We start from the raw sequence: 21,626 nt of genomic DNA, 5'->3' as shown, positions 1-21,626 counted from the left end.
ATTTTTTTGTAGGTTGAATGACAGCGAAATTGAAAGGCATCACTTTAAAGATCACGATATGTACTCTGACAAATCTGATAAGGAAAACGACCATGACCACGAAGAATCTGATAATGATGGATTGGGGAAAAGTGAAGAAAGCGATAGTGACACATCGGAGCGACAGGATGATTCTTACATTGATCCAGAACCAATTGATGTCAAGGAAACTACTTATGTAGAACAGAGTCATGAAGAACTTGGGGAGGTAAAAGTGCTGTTGGTGTTGCAAGCAAGCAGCTTCTCCATATAGAAAGCTGATATTTAGGGGTCAGACTATGCTTGAAAACCGACTTGCAGGATTGGCTTTCATATTTTCAGCAATAATGGTGGGGGGGGAAGTTCTGTTCACTTGTGTTGTGCTCTACTTTGCCATTCTTGTGCTTCTGTGTGATATTTTGGCAGAGATAATGAGATTATCTGGCATGCTGCTGAGACAGAAGGTACTCAGTTTGAAAGGGCCACATGCAGCAGACATTGACCATATCTACCTGTCCTTTTGTTGTCATTTCTATCTCATTTTTATTAACTTACTCCTGGTTTTTTCTTCAAGTAAAAATCTTCAAGTCAAAGATTTTAATGCAAGCTGACACCTCTTTATCTACTGCAAGAGAGGAGTTAAGAACCCATGGGGTCTACAGAATTCAGTGGAAGGCTTGCTGTGTTTCTGAAGTCCCTTTGCATTCTAATAAAGCGCCCCAGAGCTGCCATTCCACTTCTGCAGGTTGTCTTACGTATCTACACAGGCAAATACGATAGGGATTTGTATATTTTACTTGCTTTAAAGATATAGAAAACCTTAGTAACAGAAATTGAGGTGAGCTTTTTCACAAATCTCCACTTTATTCTCAGGTGCTAATTATTATTTCTTTTCCCATACCCATGGGACATAAATACTTTGTGCTTTATTGCTTTCTACTGTTGTTTCTAGGAAAAGCAGTAATTTAGGAAGTTGAGTTTAAGTTGACAGTAAATTCTTGACTATGCGTTTTAGAACTGTTCTGGAAGGAGGGATGCTTTTCCTACAACCTTTGCTGTTGGTTTCAGAAGCTGTAAGGAGGAACATCTCCCCTCTTCTTGGATGGAAAGGAGCACATTGGAGTGTGGCTTCTGGTTTTGCATGCTTACCCCTAAGCAGTGGTTTTCTTTAAGGAAAAACCTACTGACACTGTTGACTGGTCAAGTGAAAAGCATAAATGTGGCAACTTCTATGGTGGGGAAAAGTTGGTAGCATTAACAGCCCTTTGCTGTAGAAGTCCTGCCCGTGAGAACACAGGGTAATGCCTAGGAAAGGACTAAGGGAGGATTTCTGAACAACATTCTACCTCATTTTTTTTTTCTTTTAGGGGTGATGAAAACAAATTCACTTTTTAATGCTGAATAGTATTATCTAGCATATGTCATTAAAGATGTATCATATGCGTACTTAGAGAAACTTGATTTTTTCCCCCCATAGTTGCTTCAGCTTCTCTGAGTGGTTCATCTGAAGTATCAATTTTTCCATTCTCATTGCATCTTTAGAATGTATTGACCTGTCTTCTGGAGGATTATTTTCTTTCTCCTTTCTGTAAGCAGTTTTTTTTTCATCCTAGGCCGGGGAGGCTGCTCAGACAGAAGTAGTGTCAGAAGAAAACAAAAGTCTGATCTGGACACTACTGAAGCAAGTCCGGCCAGGAATGGACTTATCCAAGGTTGTACTGCCTACGTTTATCTTGGAACCTCGTTCTTTCCTGGACAAGCTGTCTGATTACTACTACCATGCAGACTTCTTGTCTGAGTGAGTCATCCTATCTCTGGTTTTCATTCTTTTCATTTTTTAAACTAAAATGGGCTAAGAGTGTATATGGAAACATTTGAGCTGGTCTGCTTAAACATCATAGACTGCTTAGAGTCTGAATGTTTGTCTCACAGTGTATCAGTCATCAGATGGCCTTGTTTTCTGAAAGCTAACTGCCTGAGAGCTCATATGGTATTGAGGTCTGGCCCCTCTTAGTAATTTAATAATTTAATAGCAACTGTGTTACAGACATTTCTGATTTAGCTTTTGGAGACTGGAGAGCAGACTACTCAAAATTAGGTTTTTCTTTTTTTTTTTTTTTTAGGAAGCATATTCAAAATGGGTAAAACGGTACCAGTTAATCTTTTCAATACAGTATCAAGTTCTGTTCAGATTTATAGTTGCCTCCTCAAATGTAGCTAATAAATTAAGGACTGAAAATTGCAATATTATTCAACTCTGAGTTCTGTACATGAGTGCGCCAGTTCTCTAAAGTAGTATCTTATAAATGGAAGAACTTCAGTGGGACTGGAACAGGATTTAATGTTACAAAGAATAGACTCAATTATGAAAATATCATTTCTTGGTTGTTGTTTTATTTCCATTTTCAGACAATTATTTGAAGTGTGAATTTGAAGCACTCAGGCTGAAAGTTTTACAGTACCGCAAATCATAAACCCTTTCTTTAAGTCAGCTCCTAGATTCAAGATACATCACAATGATTGATACGTGTGTCATAACTTAAACAATGGTGATACTTGATGTATGTTCTGTTTGTTTCAAAGAGCTGCTCTTGAAGAGAATGCTTACAACCGCATGAAAAAAGTAGTGAAGTGGTATTTGTCAGGATTCTACAAAAAGCCAAAGGTATCCTCTCACATATTATTTTGTCTTTACTTTAGTCATTGTGTCTGGTTTGAGGGCTCGGGGATGTGCTAGAGTAAGTTTTCTCTTTAAGTTATCTTCTTAAGTGTTTTTTAAAAGCAAGGATAACTTTACTTTATTCACACATACTGACATTTTTGGTCCCTAGCCATACTTAAAATAGACTGTATTCAACTGGGTTTTTTTCCCTTGGAGTAGAAGTTGAAATAAACATTTTGTGATAAAGTGGAGCCACTTCTATGTTCACCTTTCTCCCGTGATAACATGCTGCAGCTGGAGGATTAATATTTCCACTACTTCATTTAGCTTTACACTAAATTCATAGTTATGTTGGTGGGAAACAGTACCCAACTTCAGACAAAGGTCTGTAATAATTTTCCTACAAAAAGACCTTATATTCTGTTTGTCCTTACGTGTAGCCTGGAATAGTTTAGCACATAGACTAAATCTACTCCAATTACCTTAGAGTGAGGAGAAGAGTAAATCAGCATAATACTCAAATGATGAAATCAAGTACAATATACTTTAGCATACATGCCATGGTTATATTTTTTCTGTGTCTTATCTTCAGTGACAGACTGATAGAAGTTTGAGTTCTGTATCTGCATTGTATGGTTACTCTCTGTTCTATTATTTAGGGACTAAAAAAGCCGTACAATCCTATACTTGGTGAGACTTTCCGCTGCATGTGGATTCATCCAAGGACGAATAGCAAGACGTTTTACATTGCAGAACAGGTAGCTGCAATAACTGGAAGAAATATTTTAAAGAAAAATAAATGTGTTGCAATTTTTGTGGTAGCCAAATGATGTGGTGGTTTCAAAAAACGTACTTAAACGTATGAATTGTATCCTAAGAGCTCTCCTGGTGAGACTAGGTTTTTTACAGATGTGTCTTTTAAGTGGGTCTTCCTAGGAAGACAGAGAGAAAGATGTTTCCAGCATTTCTGTTCCCTCTTTCTGCAGTAAAAGTCAGGTGCTAATTGCCTTAACTTTTGAAATTGAGTAAGTGTTTGCTTGATCTTTATCTCTAAAGATTATAGTCACATTTCACGTATATTAACTGTATTCTGTGACGTGCAGCCTGAATTTTGCATTCTGTCATTATTAGCTCAAGGATTATGCTATATTGCATGTTCTTTTTTTTTTCTTTTTTTAATTCAATTCAAATATGTGTGTTTTCCAACAGGTGTCACATCATCCTCCAATATCTGCCTTCTATGTTAGCAACAGGAAGGATGGTTTTTGCCTTAGTGGTAGCATTCTGGCCAAATCAAAATTCTATGGTAAATAATGGGTTGGGTTTTTTTTTTTGCTTGTTCCTTTATTAAGGAATATAAAATCAGTGCAAGTGACATGTTTTGTGGATGAGAGAAGGGTGTCAGAAGAGTCAGGGAGTTGATCATTGTATTGTCCTTTCCTCAAAAAGTTTTTGCTACTGGTCTTCAGAATTGTAATTTCTATTTTTGGAGCATTTAAATTTTTAATTGGAAAAGCTGTGTATTACAGTGTTTTCACTAGACAGGATATATTTCAGTGCTAAATATACCAGTGTTCTTAATTTTATTACTCAGTTGTTATGAAATGTTGACTGTTGTCTTGCGGGGTGAGAAATGTGATATTCTGTCTTTGAATTTCAGGGAATTCATTATCTGCCATACTAGATGGAGAAGGACGACTAACATTCCTAAACAGGGGAGAAGATTATGTAATGACAATGCCATACGCACACTGTAAAGGTAATGGGTTTTGATTTTTTTTTTCATTCTGTGGATGGCAAAATTATGAAACCAGAAGTTTATTATTCTAAGTAGTACATTATTCTACATAGTATACTGTGCTGAGTCTGAGCTTGTTGGCTGAGTGTTCTGAACGTTGGCAATGTTGGTGGCTCTTGGCTGCCACATATTTTATCAAGAGAAAAGTGCATCTGTTATTTAAGCAGTGATGTATTTTTTGGCACAGAAAACCAATTTATTTATTTATTTTCTATAAATAGTAAGAGCATATATGTAGCTATCTGTCATTACATGGCAGTAATTTACTGTTTGAGTTGTGTCCCCCACCTTTTTTTTTAATGAACAGTATTGATCTTTTCAAGTGTTTTCCTCCTATATAAGGCAGTGTAGTATCTAGACCTCACTGCGTGATTTGAGTGTAAATCGTGACCATTTGTCTTCAGTTTCACGATGGGAAACCAGTCAGTAGTTCTTAAAGCTTTCCGGAAGGTCGCTACAATATACATTGCAGAGTTGCTGATTTTCAACTGGTACTTATTCAGGTTTATTCAGGTACATATATTCTCTGCCAGGATTCTCTTTTAGAAGCCTTATAGTCAGCAACCATAGTAATTTCTTCTTTTGAAATCTATGAAGATTCATTAGCAGAATTACATAATTTGACATCAGTTTTGTAAGCTCTTCTCTTTCCATTGTTCATGGAGTTTTTAATACTCTAGATTTTTTTTTTTTTTATGGCTTTGGTGACAAAAATAACACTTAACAGTTAAAAAGCACATAACATATACATACATTCAAGTTAAACAGGAAGGAAGGGAACTAGTGTGACTTATGAAGCTGATTGAGAGGGAGAAAAGAATATGGAGGGAAGGATGATGTGCATGGTGAAGAAAAACATATTTGCACATGCATTCATTGTATGTAAAATATATTCAGCGGTTTAAATGCTGGGTGGCAGGGGGAAAGATGGCATCCATGGGAAAGAAATTGTACTCAGCATTGTCAACCTGGTACTTTCAAAAGTCTTTAGGGAGGTGATCAGTGTTGTCTTTTATAGGCTGTCCATGATTGTCATCACCTGTGGTCTGACTGTACATACTGCTCCTGTTCAAATGAAGTTTTTCTTTGCTCTCTTTGTCATGGAGTTATTTGCCAGCCTCAACCTCAAAAGCTTCCTTCCTCTAATCACCTCCAGTAAGACTAAATACCACCCTTGCTAGAGCCAGCAGCATTCAATGCCAAAGATATGTCTCAAACCATTTTTCCTGCTTATATGTAATTCACTTAACCCAAACAGAAACAAAAAGATCTATTTTACTTGGTGGAAAGATCATGCTTATCATTAGGAAAGGTCATCTGAAAAGAGAGTTTTCCTCTGGCACAGACATGGTTACTGTAAGAATTGTGCCCAACGAACTTAGGCATTTTATCTTGTTCAGCTATAAACATTAATTTTAGCTGGTTTTCTCTCTTGCAGGAATTCTTTACGGCACAATGACCTTAGAGCTTGGGGGAACAGTCAACATCACCTGTGAGAAAACTGGCTACAGTGCAACAATTGAATTCAAACTCAAGGTTAGTAAATGCTGTGAGGGGGCACAAGAAGGTGAATGAGTATATGAGAATGAAACAAAATATATATATATAAAAATTAGGTCACTCCTTATATATAATCTAATATGGAATTGTCTTTTTGGAAACTGAGAAATTTTCATTTTAACTGCTACATATCCAGCTATGTGTATCTAGCAAATGGTGATTTTTTATTTTATTTTTTTTAAAAGAGGAATTATATTGTCCTCTCTTTTCTTAATGTATTCTTCTGGGTCCAAAGGTTTTGTCTGAAACTTAGAGTGCTGTCTTCATCTCTGGTGATAAGAGATGCAAACATATTGCTAGTGCTATGAATCTTAAGAGCACCACTACTGGGGAAAAAGCAAAGGTCTGTCTTATTTCCAGCAGTGGCAACAGCGTGTGTCTAGGAAAGTGCGAGAGCAGGGCAAGTGTTCAGTGATCTGATCAGTGGTTCAGCTATTTTGTGTATTGTTGTTAATACATCTTGGTGACTTTTCTCTAAAAATGGTCAGGATCTTTTTAAATTCCTGGAGAGCCATTGGAGGAGAACTCAGATCCAGGTTTCCCTCTTCCATCTGGGGTAAACTTCAGTTGCTCATGACACCTCAAATAAAGATGATGCAAAGGCTTTGGCTAACAGTTATGTCAGCCTAATGGCCAGTGCTAATTAATAGTTTGTATGGACTATTTTTGGCAGCTGTGCATGCTGTAGGAACACCTCTCCATTCACAAAAGCTAAACAAAGGTTTCCAAACTACTTATAGATGGCTTGCACTTCTGATAAATACATTTACCATCTTTGAGGCAGGAACTGATTTAAAGCTGAACACACTGTTAAGAAGTGTGCACATGGAGGGGGAAGCTGTATTGTATTCAGTTGAAATCATAGGGGAAACATAAAAGGAGGCTGATATTCTGCCTCATCAGCCCACAGACTACATGTGCAGGTTATCAAAAAGGCCAAAGAAGATCCCAGGCAATCCATTCTGTTGTTGCTGCATCTCTAAGTAACAAATGGTCCTTGGCAAAGTGGTGAGATTATTGTAGCAAATGACTATGCCTCCAAGATATCATTGTGTCATTGTTTTCTGCATTATTTTCTGTTCTCTTTCCACATTTCTTAGGCAATGCTTTTGCTCAGCAAATCCTTTAAGAATAGAACATGAGAGAACAACTTACTGTGGTTTTAGCCTTGTTTTGGGGATTAAACAGGCAGAAGTTACAATATTCAAAGCCACCAGGGCTTTTTTTTTTTTTCCCCTCCTTAATACTAAACATAAATGCAAAAATAAATCTGTATTAAAATAAACATGAAAGCATTTGTTCTTGTTTTGCAGCCTTTTTTGGGTAACAATGACAGTGTTAACCAAATATCAGGGAAAATTAAGCTTGGCAAAGAAGTTCTGGCTATTTTGGAGGGTCACTGGGTAAGTAGTGATTGATGAGACTTTCTATCCTGGCTGACAGTTGAGACGGGTGAAATAGCACTTAGTTACAAAAAAAGACATAAATCTAAAAAGAAGTTGATTAAGTACCATTTTTATAGAAAGTATCTCTTTATAGTTAGTTCTCAAGAAAGTATAGAAGCAACATAGTATTATTTGCTGTTGTTAAAAGGTGGAAAAGTTGTGTACGTTTGAGTGGTTAAGAAAATACATTTCAGCTTGTGAAACATTTTTAGTATACGTGTTAGTACTAGGAAGAATGGTTATGGCACCAGCACGAAGTGTTCAAACTTGTTTCAGTTCTGGTGAGGCAACACTGGCACCGCTGGTTCATTGCACCTCTGTTCCAAGTTAGAACTAGTACAGAGTGCAGAAATTGAATTTTAAAGTTACCATATCTAATTGTTCTTAACTGCATTCAGGCAAAAGAAGGAAGTTCTCGTTTAAAAAAAAAAAAAAGCTTTTTCCTCCCTTTTGTGTTATTTTGGCACTCTTTGAGATTATTAGAATTGAGGTAACTGAATTATATATTTTACAGGACAGTGAAGTTACTATTAGTGACAAGAAGACAGATGTTTCAGAGACATTTTGGAACCCAACATCTGATATCAAGCAGCGTAGATTACCTAGATACACAGTGAAGTTTGAAGAGCAAGATGACTTTGAGTCAGAGAAGTAAGTTCGCTTTAGAACCATGTATAATTATTTTGACAAAATAAAACTCATGATCTCCTCCAAATTATGAACAGATTATCGTTTATTTCTTTCCCATGTTTGCTGTTATTGGCCTGTAAAACAAGAAAGCAACACTGTTAAATACAAGGTTATTATTTACAAACCTTGAGATCATGGGAACTCTTGATGGAAATGTAGATAAAACATATATTACAACACGGTAATATTCTTTTTAGACGTTGATCCATTTACTTAACCTATAACTAAGGAAATGTTTGCAATTATTTCTGTCAACCATATTATAACTCTCTACTTTGCTTGTTTGTCAGGCTTTGGCAACAAGTGACAAGAGCAATAAATAATAAAGACCAAACAGAAGCTACTCAAGAGAAATACGTTCTGGAAGAAGCTCAGAGAAGGAGTGCCAAAGAGAGGAAACTTAAGGGTGAAGAGTGGACGTGCAAGCTGTTCGATCAGGATTCAGTTACAGGCGAATGGCACTACAAATATGCGGAGTGAGTCCTGAAGTGCTTGTTAAAAAAACTGCTTGTTAATTCCTTGTTAGTGTTGCTGAGCCTCTTCCTGTGGTTTCAGGAGCAAAAGAACTCAGATATTCAGCCCAGTTCAAACTCATGAAATATGCAATGCTACTTGATATTCTTTATTTAATTAAATGCATAATTTTTGAGCTGAACATGGCCCTTTTAGTGTTGAAAAGACAGGGATTGCTAATGCAGCAAACCATGTTTCATGTAACCATTGCAATGGGCTTTTACTTTTTTTATCTTTATGTGCCTCTACAAATCCATGCTATGTTCTAGAGTTTCTTGGGCATGGCACTTTGGGATGATGTCTTGTGCTCATTTCTCCCCCTCTCCCAGACTGACCAGAGCAGCTACACAGATTTTCCCAGACTGGAAAATATGGTACATATGGGCATACCAACTGGAAGTCAGAAAATCTAGTGTCTGGAAATCAGAAAAGCCTGTGCTTAGTTGAACTGACCTATTTAATTTGTTGTGTGTTAGAACAACTCTGAGAATAACAGGTTTACAGCAGTGTTAATGCTGGGACCAGGTGGTTCTGATCAGCTGTCAGATGTGGCCTGCACACATGAGTGTCTGTGGATCAATTTGGGTGATGATCTGGATGAGAAGATGAAGATGTAGCTGTCTCCCTGACTGCTGGGATGCATTCTCTGTTCTTGCCAATGCTTGCAAAAGTCAGCTTGGAGCCTAGCCCTTTACCACCCAAAACATACTGCAGCAGGGAATTCCCCAACTAGACTAAATGCCCTGTGAAACACCCTCTCTTGGTTTGAACCTTCTAGTACTGTTGATGCCTATTCCTGTTGGAAGAGTTGTGAACAGTCTAGCTGGACTTACTGCCCATACTGTTGAACCCTGTGTCAAACTATCAGGAAAAGTACTGCACTTTAGATCTGTTAGGTCTTAAAGCAGTAGGAGATAGTCTGTTTTGTTACTCTGCACTATGTCTTGTCTCCTTGAGGCCTTGTGGTTCAAGGATGCGCCATGGAAATTTTACCGTGTGATAGACAGCAGCGTGTACTGTCAGCAGCCTCCAGAAGAAACTGCTGCCTCCTTTTACACATATAATGCTGGCTCACCACCTGGACCATGTAGAGAGCTGTCTTTCACACTTACTGTGAAAGATGCGTTCAGTGAGCTGTGGCATTTGTTAAGGTATCTGGATTATGGATTTAGGCATCTGGATTACAGATAAAAAAGACCTTTGCGAGAGCATTGCCTAGTTTTGAACCCAGTTACCTTACATGATATTTGTCAGGTTAAGCTGAGATGTAAATGCAGGTTTGTGTTCACAGCATCTAAAACAGCTACAAACATTTTAAAAGGCATACAGGAGGAGCTGAAAGGAAATCCATGCTTAACCTACTCTCACCAAAGCCGTGCATCAGAATGATCTTCACGCAGCTGGCTTGCAGTTTCTATCCCGAAAGGGCTGTAATTAGTGGGAATGTCAGTCTTTGCCTTTGGCAGCTGCTTGTTCTCCAGTGAGCTGTGTGTGTTCACATAATTGTATATATATATTTTTTTAATTCTCTATCAACCTGCACTTGGAAAAGCACTCTTGGAAAATCAGAACAAGAAAACTGTGCATAGTTCATAGTGCCCCTTGAAACCAGTCTTGATTAAGATTAGCCACTTTGGGATGAAAACAGGTTTGAGGTGACTGATTCTTAACCTCTCCTTCCCAGGCATCATCTAAAAAAGAGAAAACAGAAAAGCAGTCCAAAATAACAATAATTTTTTAAATCCCCCAATTTCCCTGTAGTTCTAAAATAATAACTGTACATTAATCAGAGGATTTTTTTTTCCCTATTTTTCTTTTCTTTTTTTTCTTTTTTAAGCAGAAAACCTCTCCATGTTTGACAAATACATATCACTAGCCAGATAAATTCAGAATGATATTGTTGGTTCACTCAGTAGTTTGTACTCTTACTTTCTTGGCTCTTCAGGTTAGAACTGGGCTATAGGTGGAAGATCACTTACTCCATGTCTGACTTCTATATAGAGAGAGAGAGCTTTAACCCGTTCATACTGAGTAGCTTCTGAGAAGGAAAATATTTCTTATTTAAATTGCTGTGGTATTAATTATATTCTCTTTGTCTAGTACCAGACCATGGGACCCTTTGAATGATATGATCCAATTTGAAAAAGATGGCACCATCCAAACAAAAGTTCGACATCGGACACCAATGGTATGTTCCAGGTCTGTTAGTGTGTGCAGCAAGATCCAGGGACTTGTATATATTGCATTATGTGTGTAAAGGTCATCAAAGCATTGGGAGCAATGGGAAATGCTGTTGTGATCCTACAAAAATGTAGTTTATCCAGTCCATAGTCTTTAACTTCTGTGTTGCGTCCTAAGTGGTAGAAATTACTTGACTGGATAGGAATATAAAATAACCAAACTTGAACTCAACAGTTTAATGTGTATTTTCCTTAAATGGGAAGATGCACAAACTTCAGACTGCTTATACATCCAAAATTTTAACTTGGGCTTCTATTAGGTATTAGTTGCTTTTAACTATTACTATTAGAATGTGCTGCTTTGCTACAGTGCTGGTTTTCTGGAAATAATTTGTAAGTTTATTAATTGTAGGTTAGTGTTCCAAAAATCAAACGAAAGCCAGCCGGCCAGAAGAAAGGAGAGTGTGGTTTCTCATCCCCAGAGCCCGATAACCAGGATTCCTCTGGGAGTGAAGGTAGGACAAGATGCATTTCCATACAGAAGTAATAAATTTATTTGACAGAGTTCTGTAGTCACACATACACTTCTTATCTTGATGTTTGTATTATAAAATAATGTATGTTTTAGATCACAGTTCTGTCCAATGTGAAGCACATTCTGGAAAAACAAAAGGAGCAGGAAGGCTCAGCTCATGGTGTTAATTGCAAACTTTCCTGGCCTTTTAAACATCAGTATGTAGCATGGGTAGGCTTAAGTGCTGCACATAAGTGGTTGTGGTGGGAAAAATGTGTTTGTAAACTCTTTTCTTTCTTAAAACAAGATAAATTGTTTCAATTTGTGGATCAGTGTGTTGCTAGACAGTAGATTTTTATGAGTGTTGGAATGCATTGTGCTCAAAACACAGTTTTGATACTTCAAGTATCAAGATACTTCAAGTGCTTAACTTGCTGTCCTTCCGTGCTATAGGTAACTGAAATAAAGCTTTAGTTTTCAATAGAAGCTTAGTTAGAAAAGTTTATTCTCATTTTTGCAACTGGTTTAGTCATTGGTACTTTGTTCCTTTTTTGACTTAGCAGTCACCTCTGTGAATTACATCTGGCTTTTGTATCTTTCTAGCACAACTTCTGAAGCATAACACAAGAATAAGGAAAAAAGGGGCAGACCTTGGTGAACTGCAGAGTGCCATTGAATCTATAAAGGAAACACAAGAAGAAATTAAGAGGTAGTACTAAATTAAACACTTTAAAATGGCTTAGAACATACTCATTTTCTAGCTTTTCTTCCTCGGAGGCTGGGATGTATCTTTTTGCTTTAGAACCTTGATGTCTTTAAACTACCCTCGTTCCCAAATGTTGATTGCTCATTGATGTTTCAGAATTTTCCTCAAAAACCATCTTCTGTAGGGAGCCCTAACACACTAGAAAATGCCAAATTGTCTAGAATGTAATTTACAGGATATTATTTTCTATTTTACAGGGACATTATGGCTCTGCGAAACAGAGTCACTTCTAATGCACCACCTGTGGACTACCATTTCTTGCAGTTTAAGCACTATGTCTTCATTTCACTCGTGGTTCTGCTACAGCTTACCATTAATTTCTTGTTCAAATAGGAAATGTGAACAAGGGCCTTTCTGAACTGGAATGATCAAACTGTTACTGGGGACCATATTTTAAGTCAGACTTTAAATGATGCAATATTATCTAAAAGAGCCCTGTAGCAACAGCTTACAGAACTTCGCCTCAGCATCCATGGTTCAGAATCATACTCCTGTCTACCCAGCTGAAGTAAGAATTGTGTAAGTGCCAGTACACTCTTGCTCCTGGTGTGTGCCTCTGTCTCACAGACATATGACATCAGCCTTGTGTTTTCTATTACGTCATACGCTGTACTGATGAATCTTCACCACAGACTAGATGAAGTTAAGTACTCAGAGGTCAGACCCTGTAGGTAGGGTGCAATTCTTGTTATGGTAGAATGACAAACAAGCATACTTTGTTACATTTAAACTTCCCATTTTTGTAACGAAGGAACTTTTGAAGTAGCCAACAGTTTTTGTAAATGGCATTGAGTGTTTGGAAGTAAACTTTTGTGTAAGGTCAAATACATTATTATACAAAGATAACGAGCATTAGGAACTGGCAAAAAGCTGAAGTCTTTGGGAATTCTGCAGTGTAATGTCCTTGATTTGTTTCGGAAGTATGAGTTTTTATCCTGAATTACTACTACAGTGGCTTGTAAGCCAGCTGTTTTATTTTTATAGTTTTAAAATTTCAGATTCTTCATAAAAACATTCCTGCATCTACTGTACAGAGCACCTTTTTAACAGTGCAGCACCTGGGAAGGTACTGTCTTAGTCCACTCTCTCACGTGTTGTAAATGTCAAGGATTTACAGTATGTTTGTAAGTCTTGATAGATCTACAGCTTTGAATTTACATTTGTGTACGGCCATGTCACAGTAAGCAGACAGACTGCTGATTGCAGGACTCTCTTGTATTTGAAACAAAATGCGAGGATGTAGACGTGTGCTTGGTGTCTAGCTAGAGCTGAACCTCCCAAAAGGCAGATGATGTAGAACAGAATTCGGGCGCTGTCATGAGTTCACTTGCAAATGAAACCATGTGTGTTTGCAAGGGGAAAGTCTTCAGAAATTGTGCGATGGCTGACAACACGCATATCAAAGCAAATGAGAGTGAAACACTAAGTCTTTGTTAAATGCCTCCTTACTGCAGTATATACTACCTAGCAGAACACACGTGCACCTATTCATTATGCTGTAGCTATACATATGAATGTGAAACTCAAGTTTCAATTTAAAACCAGGGTTTCTAACATTTTCATTTGAAGAAATATATGCATGTATAGAACTTGTACAATTCCAGCAAAAAAGTTTAGTGCCAGTGTTTACCTGGTGAATTCCTTATGCCAGTCAAGCATACCAAGTAAAAAGGGGCTGTAGTATTGTAGAGGTACTCTCAGTAACCCAGATGAGGCAACAGGAGGACAGGCGGCGCAACGCAAGGGGCAGCCAAGTTTGTTTTCAGAGGATCTGCTCAGAAATCAAGCCCATCCCAGGCAGTGGAACAGTTCAGGGGCCACGTTTGGCATTTTGCCATGTCCTGGTTACCCCTCTGCCTTGGGTAGCCTCCCGAACTCTCTGTTCCGCATCAGTCTCACTATTATTTAGTGAAAACACTATATTTAGTTGTTTATACGTCTAGCTCATGTATCACTGTGGCTGATACCTTCACACACCTCCCCTCTTTTTTACCTTTCCCCTTGTTTGGGTCTCAGCTACATAGAAGTTTCTTGCTTAAGGAGTCAACTTCAGCTTATTTCTTACAGCTGCGTATTTGCATAGTTTGGTCTTGAGTCATTTTCTGCCATGTGATACCTTAACCAGAGTGATCTTGTATACATGGGCAAGACCAAGCTTGATTGGACTTCTGTCCATCTGGATTATATCTACAGCTGGTGAGGTAAAATTTGTAAATGTACAAAGTCCCTAAGTCTCTAAACAGAAACTAAAGTCATTAGCCATGTATAAAATGGCATAAAGAAAGTAGAATATTACAGAATTCTCAGCCTGGAATTTGCCCATTCGTTATCACGTTCAGATGTCGAAGCTTCACCTCTTTTAAGATCCATTACAGCAAGCCTTCAACCATACTCTGTACGAGAATACTACTAAAGAAAATGAGTATTTGGGCAATAATTTCAGTCCCCTAAAATAATACTCTGCTAAATTTGTGGTGCTGAAACTCTTGACTGATAGTTACAAGCTTTTATCTCCCTTGTAAATAGAAATATCCTTCTGCCCTTTCATGTTGATTTTTTTAGTCACTTCTATTCAAGATCCCTTAATAACACAGTCTGCATGTGTTTTTACACAGACTGCATGGTAGTAACTCTGGATTTGCCTCAGCCAGCTGGCTGGCAGCACAGTGCTGGACAACGTCAGACTAAATAGATACTCTATATCTGAAATTCACGTTCAGTTCACGATAAGTAAGAGACTTGAACAGAGTGAGACAAAACGCCTGTGCTTATTTTCAACTTATTTTTTTAGAGTTTAATTCTGTTGTAAAAGCTGTTTTAGTGATGATCCAGGGAAGCGAAGGATATATGATGAAACTTCTGGAAAAGTAACATTGCAGACCTCTGCTTGACTGCATGATTAGATAACCAATATCGTGGGAAGTGCATCGAAATCTTAGTAATTCCCATTTTGCTGCGGTTTGTATGATGTTCCCCCATGTGAATAGAACAAAGAAATCTCCTGCCTGATTTTTACAGCACAGCTTTGTCACAGGCATGTATGAAGGCTTTTCCGTAGCACATCACCATCCTCCTGTTTAACCACCATGTGTGGCCAATCTTGACTATTATGTACCTAAAGACTGAGCTCTGCACATGATTATAAAAATGGGTTGTACAGTTTGCAGATGTGTGAGGGCTGTGACCTCCTCCTAGTTTTTAAAGTCTAAAACAGCACTTGTTTTCACACTTGTTTGAGTTTTTTCTTGTACAGGAAATACTTTCAGAACTTGTTGCCATGTGCTTTTGTTGAGTTTGGTTGGTTTGTTGGGTTTTTTTCAAATGCACCCTAAGCCTTTAATTTGCCATTTAGGTACAGATTGCTTAGTTAGGTAGAGATGACCTAAGTTAAGAAAAAGCCAATATGCCATGTGAAATGTAGGAAGGATCAGTTTCAGCAGCAGATGATGTTCTGCATTTCACATGTTGATTCCTTTTAATTAACTGACAGTACATAAATGAGGGTATAGCCTGGTTGTGTCAACACCTGGCACCCCCAGCTAAATCTCATAAATAGTTTGAAAGGTTGTCCCATAAAACGTAACGATGGTGGGTTCTTCCTCTTTCTGTTTGTTGTTTGCTGCCCTCCTGTGCCTTTGGCAAATTACTTTTTTTTGGCTACACTGGTGTGTATGAAACAGTTTGCATTCAATGTTTTGTATGGTTTCTTAAAGGCTATTGCTTTACCACTGTTTTTGTAAATAACATATAATGGATTCTGTTCATCTGTAAGTTTTAATTATTGTTATTTCAAGGGTATCCTCAAATCACAGAAAATTAAGCAGGTATTCCAGTATTGTAAACAGTGCCTTCTTGATGGGTTTCTTGCTGTTCTGAGACATGTAAAGAAGATACGTCGAGTTTGTGCCATATGTAATATCTGATGTTCTGTGAGGGCTTTTGTGTCTGAAAACTGACTTTCCTGCTTACTGAGACTCGGGGGGGACAATGGCAACTATTAAAACACATTAAATTATTCCTTCTGTCTGGAGAGCCAGGAGTGGAGCATGGGGGGCGTCTGATACGATGCAGTTGCACTACTTTTGTTTGTGGTATTACAGAAACAGCCATAACAAAACACCACCCTCAAGGACAAATTATTTCGGCTTTTTACTGTTAACGTGCCCGCTGCGGTGGCGCCGCCCCCCGGCCTCTCTCTTCGCCAAGCGGGAACGTCAGTCTCCACGACACGGAGCCCGCCCCATCGCTGTGTTCCTGCCGCCGTTACCGCGCTGTACGCCGCCGGGGCTCGCCGTCTGTCGGAAGCGTTTGAACTGTGAGGGCGGGCCGCCGCCGCGCTCAATAAACTCGTGTCGCATCTCCGCGCTGCTCCGCTCCCTGCGCCGACCTCTCCTCCCCGCCGGGCCCAGCCCGTGCTCCCGCCCTCCCGGCGCTGCGCCGCGCCCCGCTCCGCCCGTGCGCCGTGCGTGACGCGTGGCGGAAGGGGCGGGCGGAGCGCGGTTGCCATGGCGCGGCGGCAGCGGCTGGCGCAGGAGGCGGCGGCGCTGGCGGGCGCGGTGCGCGGCGCGCTGGGGCCGCGGGGCGGGCGGGCGCTGCTGGTGCGGGCCACGGGCCAGGCGGTGCTCACGCGGGACGGGCGGCGCCTGCTCGAGGCGCTTAGCCTGGAGCCGCCGACCGCCAGGTACGGGGCGGGGCCGGGGCTGGGGCCGGGGCGGGCCGGGGAGCGCGGCCCCGTTAACCGCCCGTGTGCCCGCAGGATGATGGCGGCCTGCGCCTGCAGGCACCGCGCCGCGACGGGGGACGGAGCCAAGACGTTCGTGGTGCTGCTGGCCGGCGTGCTGGGCGGCCTGTGCGCGGCGGGCGGCGGCCTGCGGCGGGCGCTGCAGGCCTTCGAGGCGCAGGTGCTGGAGCGGGCCGTGGCGCAGGGTCTGCGGCGCCACCTCCTGACGGCGCTGCCCGGGCGGGAGGGGGAGGCTGAGGCGGCCGCCCTGGAGGCGCTGCTGGAGGCCTACCTGGCTGGGCGGCTGGGCCCGGGCGAGCGGCGGCGCCTGGCGCGGCTCTGCGCCGAGCACTGTCGCCGCTGCGCCCCGGCCGCCGCCTCCCGCCCGCAGGCGCTGCGCCTCCTCGGCCGCCGCTTCGCGGAGCTGCACGCCGCCGTGGCCGGCCTCCCCGTGGCGAGCTCCATGGTCCTGCCCGGGCTCGTCCTCCGCAGGGATTTTGCGACCTACAGCCCGGCAGGAGGGGAGCTGCGGGCCGTGCTCGTCACCGAGCCGCTCCGGCCCGCCCTCTCGGCCCCCAGCGTTGAGTTTGTTGTCGACTCCGAGGGTCAGTATCAGGCTTCCCTGCAATGGATCACAAGGAGGACAGAAGCCTTAATGAAACACCTGCAGAGCAACAACATCAAGCTGTTACTGTCGAGCGTGAAGCAGGAGGAAGCAGTTATTTCCTATGCGAAATTATACGGTATATCCGTGGTAGAGTGCTTATCATCGGAAGAAATGGCCCTTATTTGTGAAATCACAGGAGTCTCGCCTTGTGCACCGTTTGGTGATAACATGCTCGGAGGAATCACTGAAACTGCAGTGGCAACATTTTGCCAGCCCTTGCTGCTCGGCTCAAAGAGATGTGCTCACATTGGCTTCACCAGTGTGTGCACCTTTCAGCCCCATTGCCTCATTCTTTGTGGGCCGGTTGATAGTGTTAATGAGCAGCACGCTGCTGCTTTACAAGAGGCATTTATAATGCTGCAACAGCTATTTAAAACAGCTGAACAGAGGGAGGAATGCAAAGCAGAAGGTGAAAGCCGGAGTGAAGCCTTGGGTGTTTGCAGTTGGCCTTGTTCAGCTACTCAGACGCAACTTGCAATAGAAAATAATTATTGTAACAGTACTCAGGTTCCTGAAGGTCAATCAAAAGCACATAGGGATGGAGCAGAGACACAGATTGTAGACCCAGATTTGCATGGATGTGATAATCCAGTATGTGTGCAAACAGATTTGCCAGTACTCTCAAGTCCCATCTTGCACATCAAGGAATTCAGTGGTGCCACTGAAGGAGATGGCTCTTCACGAGGTGTACAGGAACCGCATGCAGAATGCGAGCGTCTGGGTGCCATGCACCTGAACTGTAAAAGTGATTCTCTTGTGGACAGTCAGAAGCACCACAGCACTGCTGTATTAGCATGTAATGCTAATGCAGGCACTGCATGTGAAAGCCTAGGTGCTGGCAAAGACCTAGAGAAAACCAGTTGCAATATAGTCCCATTAAAACAAGGAGAGAGTTGTGTAAGCACTGCACAGAATTATTCTGGCTCCCTCATAAAAGCAGGATCAGTTTTGCCAGTAGGAGGTTACTTTGAAGTCCTGTTACATTATTATATTCAGTACTACGCAAAACAGTTCCAGCAGTCAGAGGTAGCTGTTGTATCTAATGTAGTTGCTGATGCTCTGCTAAGTATTCCCAAGACCTTGTACGGGACAACAGAACAAAACAGCTTTACCAAATTCTATCTCAGAGCCATAAATTCACTTAGAAAAAATGAGCCACTGCCTATGAATGGGGAAGGCTTAGAATCAGTGTATTGCAAATACCACTTAGTCATCTCAGTTCTTCATTGTGTTACAGAGCTGCTCTCCATAGATTTAATAATTGGTATTAAGCGGCCACTGCAAAAAGCTGAGGATTATGACTCAGAGAATGACTTCTGAAATCTCTTAATAAAGAATGTTTTTCATTATGTATTTTTCCTGTGCCATCTTGTCAAAAGGATGCGTCTCAAAAGTCAGTGCTAGAGAATGAAAGGTACCTTTTTAGGCCCAGAGACCTAATGTGCTTCTTTCCTCTAAGAAGAAGAGGAAGAGAAAGGCTCACCAGCTGAGGTTTGTGGAAAGCTGAGTTGTGCACTTGCAAGTTATAAGCAAGGGGGGATTTTTTAGCCTTCATAATAGGCTGGATTGAATGTTACTTTAGATAAAACTATTTTTGTATATATTGTGGTTTTAAATGTAATGGGAAAAACAGAACTGTTGTTGGTCTGTTCAGTGTAGGGCAGGCAGAGGTAGGCCGCTGCAGGATATCCCAGTGAAGAATTTTCTCACCTGACAGAAGATGCAGCATTTGTGTCCTTCACTGAGTTCGCTTCAGTCAGACCAGTAGAGATACGAATAATTTCATATTGTGACTGGCTGGCATTTGCTCTGGCAAATTAGTTTATGTGACACTACTTAGTACAACTATTAATTTCAACTATGCTGGGTTGAGTTGTGGGGCTACTATCAAAAGCTGCGTAAAAGTTTACATAATGCAGTTTTGTGTGAAAAACCTGAGGTGATTTTTCAGTTCAGACTTTGACCATTTGGGGTTTTATTCTGGCTTTTTTTGGTTTGGCTTTTATCCTCCCTTTTTTCTCCCCCAAGATTTTCACCCTAACAAGAGTTTCTTTCAGCTCAGTATGACATGGGTGTCAGTACACCTCCCCTTCTGCCGTGTCTTAAAATTACAGGTTTGGTGGGGGAGGCTTTTGAGGAACCGAACAGCTGCAGCTGATAACAGTGTCACATTGGTTCTCTGTGCCATTGCCAGTACTGAGCAATGCTTAGAATAACTGGGGATTTTTTAGTCTGCCATTAAATAAAATGTAGTGACGATATTTGAAATCACAGGCATAAATCATATTTATGTTATACCTGAGATGATTACAGCTATCAGGTTTTTTTTTTATCACCATTAATTTATGCTGTTACTTTCCCTTCTTCAGTTTCTTCAGAAGGGTCTGTGCACTATCTACCAAAGTTCCTTCAGGCATTTTGGCAGCAATGCTTTGCTGGAGTACAATTTTCTGTTGAAAGTTTATATATATTCTTAGTAATATAAAATATTGTATTTTTCTCCCTGAGTAATACACTCCTACAGGCATCTGCATATGAAAACAGTGAAACTCAATCACTAGAGTGATTTCTTTAATGAAGTAATTCCTAGTTCTTAGAATCATTTTTGGTGGATGCAGAGGTCGAAGAGAATTAAAGGACAACAAGAGGAGGATAAAACAGAGGATAAGAAAGAAAATCACATTCTTGCTGTTACTATGTGCTTTTGGTAGCTGCTTAGTGTGACAGGTCCAGTATGAGCCAAGAGGAATCTCCATTGTGGAAGAACTGGTGTGTAAGAGCCGGTGTCTGGTGAGTTTCCACAGGCCCTGGCGCTTCAGCAGGCACTTGGGTTCTGTGTTTTGACACCATAATGAGCTGCCGAGACAGTCCTGCTCTTGCACAAGTTTCTGCATACTCTCCACAAACTGCTCACCAACTTGCTGGCCAAAGATTAATGGTTTGCTCTGTGGCAGTCTAACAACTGCGGCACACGTGAAGCCCGGCAGCAGTGGGGATTGTCTGCAGAATCTGCTTTTGTGTGCTGAAGCAAGGTGCTCTCTAAATACAGGTACAATAAAGAGAATAATGTATCGTTTCACATTATTTTATACCATTTTCACATCTGCACACTTTCAGATTTACTGCAGTTTCTCGACAAAGACTAAACCAAAAGTGTTTTCTGTGAATGAGCTATTTGATTTAAATTGTGTCATTCTTACTGAGAAAAGAGTCCAAAAATTTTATCACATACAAAACTCTTTTTTTTTTTTGTATGCCAGAGGTACAAAGGAGAATTTAAAATTGACAATTCTGTAAAACTTCTTTTCCTGACCTGTTTCTGGTGAAACCTCTTGGGTCTGAAGGTTCATTGAGTCAGGGATTATATACCTTTGACTTCTCTGTTCTTTTATATTTTGCGAATGATCAGTTTTCCCTTTTGAAGTATTGGTTCCCTGTTTTATGTAAACTGAGAATGTGGCACGCCTTCCCTTGGAGGGGAATGTCCCTTCTGTGTGCTGAACTGCTGGGGTGGATGCTTGTTCAGGACATGGCTGTTTGGTTTCCAGTCCTGGAGTCTAAGCACATTGCGAAATGCATACCAGCTGAAGGGGGGAAAAAAGGCATTAACTTAGTCTTTGGGGAGAAGAGCAGATTTACTTCTGGATTCAGCTTTTTCTTATCCTTGAGAATCTTCTCCAGTAATTAGCCTGGAAGTGTAATCATGACCTAATCTTAGAAAATACTTGGGGTTCGCTGCTGTCCCAACTACTCCTTAAGAGAAAGGCTGTTTGCAGCTCTGAGAAGCGGCACAGTCTGCATTCTGGGCTGTGGCTCAGGTGCTGTCCCTGCTGTTTCTCCTCTGCTGATGTTTCTGCCCTGCTTCAGCAGCTGCCCGTGCGTTGCAGAGGCTGTGGTTACCCAGCCAACCCGACTCAGGCTCTTACTCAGGTGGTGTGCAATTCTTCCACGCCATCTTCCAAATCTTAAAGCTAACTACAAATGTAGCTTGTCCTTTGATAGGTGACGTGAGGACGATGCTACGAGTGATCTCTTGATACAGTGGCAGGGACGAAGGGTTACCTGAGGCGGCTTTGGAGGATATGTTTACTCA

General features: G+C 40.9%; 2 protein-coding genes across 8 annotated transcripts in view; both read left to right on the top strand.

The window, feature by feature from the left end:
- Positions 1–16,507, top strand: part of OSBPL8 (oxysterol binding protein like 8) — a 98,775-nt gene extending 82,268 nt beyond the window's left edge. For 6 of the 7 annotated variants that reach the window (XM_030478063.1, XM_030478068.1, XM_030478067.1 and 3 more), the window contains 14 exons: positions 13–247; positions 1,632–1,816; positions 2,602–2,683; positions 3,340–3,438; positions 3,890–3,986; positions 4,341–4,439; positions 5,917–6,014; positions 7,352–7,441; positions 7,998–8,134; positions 8,464–8,649; positions 10,787–10,874; positions 11,279–11,381; positions 11,984–12,089; positions 12,344–16,507. In XM_030478063.1, the coding sequence (XP_030333923.1) occupies positions 13–247; positions 1,632–1,816; positions 2,602–2,683; positions 3,340–3,438; positions 3,890–3,986; positions 4,341–4,439; positions 5,917–6,014; positions 7,352–7,441; positions 7,998–8,134; positions 8,464–8,649; positions 10,787–10,874; positions 11,279–11,381; positions 11,984–12,089; positions 12,344–12,479 (1,741 nt within the window). In that variant the 3' untranslated portion in view covers positions 12,480–16,507. The remainder of the gene's footprint in view (positions 1–12; positions 248–1,631; positions 1,817–2,601; positions 2,684–3,339; positions 3,439–3,889; positions 3,987–4,340; positions 4,440–5,916; positions 6,015–7,351; positions 7,442–7,997; positions 8,135–8,463; positions 8,650–10,786; positions 10,875–11,278; positions 11,382–11,983; positions 12,090–12,343) is intronic. The other variant, XM_030478064.1, reaches the window with a different exon arrangement.
- Positions 16,508–16,651: 144 nt separating this feature from the next.
- On the top strand, positions 16,652–20,015 carry BBS10 (Bardet-Biedl syndrome 10). The gene is made up of 2 exons (XM_030480405.1): positions 16,652–16,827; positions 16,903–20,015. The coding sequence occupies exons 1-2, from the start codon at positions 16,652–16,654 to the stop codon at positions 18,851–18,853; spliced, it is 2,127 nt and encodes a 708-aa protein (XP_030336265.1). The 3' UTR covers positions 18,854–20,015.
- The last annotated feature ends 1,611 nt before the right edge of the window (positions 20,016–21,626 follow it).

Source organism: Strigops habroptila, chromosome 3 (assembly GCF_004027225.2).
Source record: "Strigops habroptila isolate Jane chromosome 3, bStrHab1.2.pri, whole genome shotgun sequence".
NCBI classification, from domain to species: domain Eukaryota; kingdom Metazoa; phylum Chordata; class Aves; order Psittaciformes; family Psittacidae; genus Strigops; species Strigops habroptila.
Note: the sequence above shows the minus strand (reverse complement) of the source record. Positions and strands in the feature narration are given on the sequence as shown.